General features: G+C 54.7%; 1 protein-coding gene across 1 annotated transcript; it reads left to right on the top strand.

Moving 5' to 3' along the window:
* Window positions 1–4500: 4500 nt before the first annotated feature.
* LOC135878843 (homeobox protein not2-like) lies at window positions 4501–6916 on the top strand. The gene is made up of 3 exons (XM_065404552.1): window positions 4501–4822; window positions 4930–5114; window positions 6713–6916. The coding sequence occupies exons 1-3, from the start codon at window positions 4501–4503 to the stop codon at window positions 6914–6916; spliced, it is 711 nt and encodes a 236-aa protein (XP_065260624.1).
* Window positions 6917–7135: the final 219 nt, after the last annotated feature.

Below are 7135 nucleotides of genomic sequence, written 5' to 3'. Positions count from 1 at the left end.
TCAGCAAGGAACCAAGAGCCACTGAATTAGAGAAGCAAAGGGAAAGAAAATCTTTGGACCTGAATGTTTTAGGGAGTTTTCAACAGATGGTTTAGGGCTGTTAGCTGTGTCACTCGAAAGCCAGGCAGGAGGTGAGAGTCCTGTGCACTGCATCTAGGGTGACCAGATGTCCCGATTTTATAGGGACAGTCCCGATTTTGGGGGCTTTTTCTTATATAGGCACCTATTACCCCCCACCCCCATCCCAATTTTTTACACTTGCTATCTGGTCACCCTAACTGCATCATGACCCACCCCGCACCTGCTTAAAACACTGTCGGGTCCCATCTCTGCATATAAAATGGTCAGGGGGCAGATAGAAGGTTCTGGATTAGTCTGGTCTCCGTATCGGCAAATCAAGAGGGCTGCGGCTTTGCAAAGACCAGGGCAGGGCAAGTTCAGACCCCTGGGAGATGAGTGAGAGGGTTGGATACAAATTGTCTAGGACAGTTGAGTCCACTTCTGGGTCCCACCCCGGCTTCCACTCAAGGAAAATGGCAGAACTGCTATTAAAATCGCCCCATCCAGGGCTGCCGATGCCGCCCGGAATCCGCTCTGACAATGTGGCTTAGTGTGTTGCTTCTTCCCCTGGATGTTATGTTTTTGTAACCGGCAATAAACCCAGCGAATGGGTTAGCATGAGCTGAAGCTGTCCCGTTCTCCAGGGCAGGGGAGTGGACAGATGTCTGTGCATTTCATTGCAAAAAGGGGAGGCCACGCCACCTGCCTGGGCGCTATAAATGAAACAGGACCAGCACGGCACTCTCAGTGCGCGTTTGCAGGGAGGTCTGAGAACAGCACCTCTGCATTCCAAACGGCACCAGCTCCCCAAGTGTTACAGGTTCACATGGCAAAACTGGGCCAATTCCAGAAGCGCGAAAGGTGCAAAGGGGTTTCCACTCTGGGTGCAAAACGAAGGTGGGGCGAAGGAAAACCTACTCGAATGTTTTGCAGGGCAGCACCGCGGAGCCTGCAAGCCGGGTCTGCAGTATGCGCTGTAGCGAACTGATGGGTACCCGACATAGGGCTGAGAGATGGAGCATAGTGCAGGGAAATCATTTCGGGGCCTGTTCCTGCCCCCATGAAAGCTGCCTGTGTATGAGGACGCAAACCAAAACCACAGAGCCAAGCCCCATTCCTGATGCCGGGAAAGTCCTGACCCACATCCTAACTCAGCAGTTGGGACCCACCACTAGCTTGAAGCCTGAGCAGCTGAGCTGACATGCTACGAGCAGAAAACGCTGGTCCATGTGCCAGCTTTCTGTTTGCAGCCTGGATGGGGAGAGGGGCAGTTTTAGTGCCAACGGGAAGGGGCAGGTGGGAGCCCAGCTGTTCTGGGAGGAGGAGGAGAGCAGAGAGAGACACAGCTCTTGTAAACAAAGCTGAGGCCAGGGGTAGCTTCCCCTCCATTCACTTGCCCAGCAAGGTGTGGGGCTGACAAGGGGAGGGGCTCAGAAGATCTGTTGACCCGGCCAAACACGGCTGTGTTTGCCCATCTCTTCTGCAAGAGGATGTCAGGGAGGAAAAGTAATTTGGAAGCTCGGGGGTTGCAGGGGGCTGCTGCTCCGAACAAGCGTTTGAAGGTGTGAATTTGGGGCGGGGAGGGGGCAAAGTTTGCTGAGCTGCCTTGTTTTGAAAAGGGAAAGTCCACACGAATGAAATGGGGCGAGCATGCCCATCTCCCCCTTTTAAAGGAGCCGCGCTCCTTTTTATCTCGGGCCTTTCAAGGCTGGTAATTAAGAACTAATAATGACATATCTACTTTGCAAGGCTGCCCTTTCATCTCGCCTCGCACACAGGCCTTTATTTGCATCGGCCCCGCAGCAGATGCTGGACGCTCCCCGCAAAGATAAAAAGCAAGACAGCCGGGCCCAAGCTGGCTCTTCACTTGTGGGGCGGCCACCTTGAACTTTTATGGCATCTTCAAATTGCAGCCGGGGCGAATCCCTCCCGGGGGTGATGTCACTGGTGGCGATGGAGTTTACACCCGGGGTGGATGTGTCCCACTGGCTCTGTATTTTCCAATCCACCTCCACCCCACCAAGACGCTGAGGAGCAGCCAGGTTGCTGAAGCTGAGCTGTACGCAGTCAGGCCCAGATCCTCAACGGCGTTTTGGTGCCTAACTCCCATTGGCGCCTTTAGGCTTTTTGGAGGATCTGGGCCTTACTTCCCCCACGTCTGGTGCAGAAAGAGAGCAGGGTGGGAAGGATTGTCCTGGAGTCTCCAGGAACCAACGATTAATCTTTAATGAGAGATGATGTCATGGGATGAAACCTCCAGGTAGACGTCCAACTGACACTGGCATTCCTAGCTCTGATGGTAACTTTGGGCCCCATCCTGCATTGTCTATTTGCCCTTAGCATCAATGGCCAAGGAATGCAACATCCAGCCCTAAAATGTGTTCCTTGGGGGGGAAATCTGGAGCACTTGGCAGGTGGTCAAAGGGGCTGGGGTGAGCGTGCACCCCTGGCCATCATGGGAGCCCAAGAGGGGGCAGCGTGAGCAGGAGCAGAGGGTGATCCCCTGGGAACACCAAAGCCCTTTAATGAGCAGATTAATACTGGTAAGACAACAGCAAACTCCCTAGCCCTCTCCTCCCCCAACCTGTGATTCCTGCTCTGTGTGTGCGTGTGTGTGTGTCCCAACCTTTGTGTGTGTGTGTGTGTGTGTGTGTGTTGCACTGCAGCTGCAGAAGAGGACACTTCCACCTATGTGTCACGAGCAAAGCAATCAAGAGAAGGCGCTGCCTCAAATGAGCCCCATAATGACTTTCTCAGCTCTGGGAGTGGGCCCTTCATTTCCCTTGCTTTTATGGTGGGGCTCTCCCCTCTGCAGGCTGGGTCCCTGAAACCTAGTGAAACCAAAGCTAAGGGGAGACGGGGGCGGGGGGGGGGACATTACACTGTCTTTTGCCTGGCCTTGCAGGGGGAAACGCTTTGCAGATGTTTTGGGCCCTGGCTTGCTCTCTCCCTCAACTCCCATTTCCTCCCCAATAAAAAGAAAGCCACGCTGGAGTCTTTTGACTGGGGCCAGCCCCCCCGCAGGGCCTGGGACGGAGGTGTGACTTTTCCCAGCTCATTAGGAAAAGGTGTACAATTTTCAGAATTTCAAAACCTAATGACCATCTGAATCCCATCAGTGGAGCCTGCCACGATGAGCAGGTAGTAGCAGCAGCCAGTGCTGGGAAAAGGTGCAGTGGTTTGGGTGCTAGCCTGGGACGCCTGTGTTCAATTCCCTGCCACAAACTCATTAAGCGACCTTGGGCAAGTCTCTTAGACCCAGATCCCCAAGGGTATTTAGATGCTTAATTCCCACTGAATTCAACTTGAGTTAGATGCCTAAATACCTCTGAGGATCTGGGTTGTATTCTCTCTGTGCCTCAGTTGCCCATCTGTAAAATGGGGATAAAAGCATTTCCCTACCTCACTGTAATGACAATAAATCCATTAGCGTGGGAGGTGCTCAAATGCTATGGTAACAGGGGCCATATCAGAACCTGGGATCAATAGCTCCATAGATAGCAGCAGCAACCCAGGTCTGTGCTGATGAAATACTGTTCCGGATTCTGCCAGTCCTGCGCACACTGCACATCACTGCCCTCCGCGAGTTGTCCCACTGAAATCAAGCAAGGTGCTTCTCAGCCTGAGTACAGGGGGGAGCAGGATCCGACCCTAAGAGCAAAGAGCCCCAAAATGCAGAGGGCATCAAGCCAGAGAGGGGAGTGAGGCACAAGGAAAAGCAAAGGAATCACTACCTCAAATGACGCTATAAATCAGTGCCACCTGTAACCCTGCAGCCTGCATTCCCCTACTCAGGAGAAACTCCCCTGAAGCTAGTGTTCCCATGTGAGCCAAGCTTCGCTTCCTCGCTCTGCAGGCCCCTGGGCCCCTTCCACAGCCCTAGCTCTGGCTCTGAGGGGTGGGGGTGGCATATTTCCAACCAAGGATCCAGGGCAGAAATTGATGAGGAAAAGGGGGTTGGGAGAGAGGAGAACTTGGGGTGCTTTGCCTCCTGGATTGATGTACATAGAAACTCTCCTCCTCGCGCCGGTTTGTCGCCATATGCAGGGGCTGGCAGCTCCACCGGAGCTGACAAGGTGGAAACAATGGGATGGAAGTGACTCTGGAGGTTTGTGTGTGTGTAAACCCAAGGGGCACCCCACCAGCGACCCTGCGATCTTGGGAGATTTCTGAAGCTCCTGTCAAGTGGATGACCCCCCCCCCCTTTCCAGCTCCCCGGCCCATCCATTAATTGGATCCCTTGTTGGCCCGGACACCTTTTTCATCTGCTACTTAGGGGCGAACAAAAGCTCAGCAGGAACCATTAGCACTTCAGGGTCCCTGCTCCGGATATAAGGGAGGGAGCGGGGCTGGCCTGGCTGTATGATCAGCCCCTCACCTGCTGCCGCCGCCTCCTCCCGGTGCAGGGACCCCCTCGCCGATCTCTGGCACCGCCTGGCCATGCTGACTACGACCCTGCTGCCCTTTGGGCTGCCCGCTCCGGCCCTGCTGCCTTACCCCGGCCCCGCGCCCCCCGGACACTCCCCCAAGGCTCCGGCGGGGAAATCCTTCACCATCGACGCTCTCCTGGGCCGGTCAGAGCCCTCGCCGCCGCCGCCGCCTCCTGGCGCCGGGCGCTGGGACCCCGGCTGGCCAGACAGCGCCTGGCCGGGCGGTGCGCTCCAGCTGTGCGCCCAGGCGCATCCCCTCCTGCAGCCTCGGCCGCTCTACCCCGTCTGCTACCCGGCCCTGGCGGGCTGGCGGGCCCCTCTTAGAGCCCCAGGTAAGAGCCTGATGTCCCCCGACTCTCCCCCTCCCGCCAGGGCCCCCCACTCGTGGCCAGCACCCCGCGCCTCTCCTCTGAGCTCTTTCTTTCGTCTTTATGCACAGGGTATCTGCTCTCCAAATGCTGCTTCCCAGGCTTCAGAGCCAAGTCGGGCAAATCCAAGCGGGTCAGGACCATCTTCACCAGCGACCAGCTGGCCCGGCTGGAGAAGGAGTTCGCCCGGCAGCAGTACATGGTGGGCACCGAGCGGTGTCTGCTAGCCTCCGCTCTGCACCTCACCGAGGAGCAGGTAAGACAAGCCTGCCTCTCCCCCAGCCTTGTACCTAGAGGGTGGTAGGGATGGCAGTGCCAGGGGAACCAAGGAGGATAGAGCCTCCTCCATCTGCAAAGTTACCTGCCCCATGGTCTGGCTCCCCAGTGTGTCCAGCTCCAAGGGGGACAGAAAGAGACGGATGAAGCCACCCATGGCTTGAACCCTACATAGGCTTCACAGGTTTCTCGCCATCCTCCCTGGAGTTGGGCACACATTCCCATTGACTTCAATACAAGTTTTCCTCCAAATAAGGGCTGCAAGATGGAGCATTTCCCAGTCTCTCCCCCTCCCTGCCCCCAGCCCAGTGCAGGACTCACTCTCCCATGGGCTTTCTCTAGTTTTTCTATTTTTGGGAGGGAGGGGGAAAGTCAAGTGACTGTATACATAAGAGCCTCCCAAGGGAAGGGGAGTGGAAGCCTTCTGGAGCCCAAGCCAGACTGAATAAAGCCCTTGAGAACAGCCTGGGGGCAGGATTCCAGCAGCAGCTCCCATCTAGGAACAAAGTGGAAACCTCTGTGAGCTTGATTCTGCCCTCCTTCCTCTGGGCCTGACCCAAAGCCCACCAAAGTCGGTGGGACTTCTCCTGCTGGCTCCAGGGCTTTGGGTCAGGCTCTCTGAGTAGCTCAATGGCTGTGGCTACTCACTGGGAGGAAGGGAGGAAGAATCTGGTTCCAAAGGCTCTTAAAAGCTGGAATTTTTTCACGTTTCTCTTGTTACTGTGGTCTGGGACAGTAACTAGTCTCTGAAGTCTGAGCTCTCCAAAGCAGGGACCAGTATTATTGCTGATATCACAGCAATAGCTCCGCTCAGGAACTGGGTCCAATGGGTGCTATAGGACCCCTGGTCAGAACCAGTATCTTCCCCCAAAAGCTTACAATCTAAATAGACAAGACAAAGTACTATTCCCCTTCTTCTCCAGGTGGGGAACTGAGGAACAGACAAGCCTGTAGCAGAGCAGGGAATTCACCCCAGGCTAACCATTGGGCCTTTCCCCCACTCAACACCTCTGGATGCTGCTACCATGGCAAGCTGCCCTGATGAGATCCAGCTGATGGCTAGGGCCCAGATCCTGAAAGATACTTAGGCACCTAACGCCCATTGAACTCAATTGGAATTAGACACCTAAAGAACTCTGAGGATCTGGGCCTAGGTTCTCAGCATCTCACAGGAAGGAGGAATCAAACCCAGCTCTCCTGAGTCAATCAACACCCCTTTACCCCCATTCAGGGATAACTGGCTCTCTCCAGCAACTAGTCAAATGTGTATTTTGACTGATCCTGATCTGACCCAAATCAATGGGAGTTTGACTGCCAGTCGGCACAGGATCGGGCCCTGGGATGGGCCTGTTAGACAGGGATCCATGAGGAGAGGCGGAGGGGGCTGGCTGTCATCTCCCACACCCACACACAAACTTTTCAACCAGGGAGGTGTCTCTGAAGCTGCAGCTACCTCGGGTTTTGCACGGGTGCCCATCACCACAGCATCTGAGGCCTTCCAAGGTTATTAGATCTGCTTAGCGAAGGTCCCTGCTAGAGTTTGATTTTTTTAAAAGCGAAACATCTTCTCTTCCAAAGGTAAAAGTCTGGTTCCAGAACAGACGGATCAAGTGGAGGAAGCAGAGCCTGGAACAGCAACAAGCCAAACTGGTGAAGATGGGTCTGGCCACTCCCCAATGGAGCCGGGATTCGCAGACCCATCAGGGAGAGGAAGGGGACAGGGACTTTACCAAGGAATCTACCGATGATCAGGAAGGTTTGTCCTCCCCTCACTTGGAGTAATCTACTGCACATCTCTCTGGACAGACTCTCCTGTGCTGTGCTTCAGGTCCTCACCCCTGTACATACTGTATTATAGCTGGCAACATGCATATCTAATATATACAGTGTAGGGATTATTTTTTGCAGTGCAAAAATAGATTAATTTATGCAATTGTTTAAAAAAAATAAAACACAATGACTCTGCTACTCTAGCCGGCTCAGGTTCTGGGCACCGACATG

Source organism: Emys orbicularis, chromosome 5, assembly GCF_028017835.1.
Source record: "Emys orbicularis isolate rEmyOrb1 chromosome 5, rEmyOrb1.hap1, whole genome shotgun sequence".
NCBI lineage: Eukaryota > Metazoa > Chordata > Testudines > Emydidae > Emys > Emys orbicularis.
This window is presented reverse-complemented; position numbering and strand designations above follow the sequence as displayed.

Bases quoted from the DNA above. Each gene is read 5' to 3' on its own strand.
- LOC135878843 (XM_065404552.1), top strand. From the start codon at position 4,501: ATGCTGACTACGACCCTGCTGCCCTTTGGGCTGCCCGCTCCGGCCCTG. The intron at 4,823-4,929 runs GTAAGAGCCTGA...CTTTATGCACAG, and splicing joins GGCCCCTCTTAGAGCCCCAG to GGTATCTGCTCTCCAAATGC. The intron at 5,115-6,712 runs GTAAGACAAGCC...TCTCTTCCAAAG, and splicing joins TGCACCTCACCGAGGAGCAG to GTAAAAGTCTGGTTCCAGAA.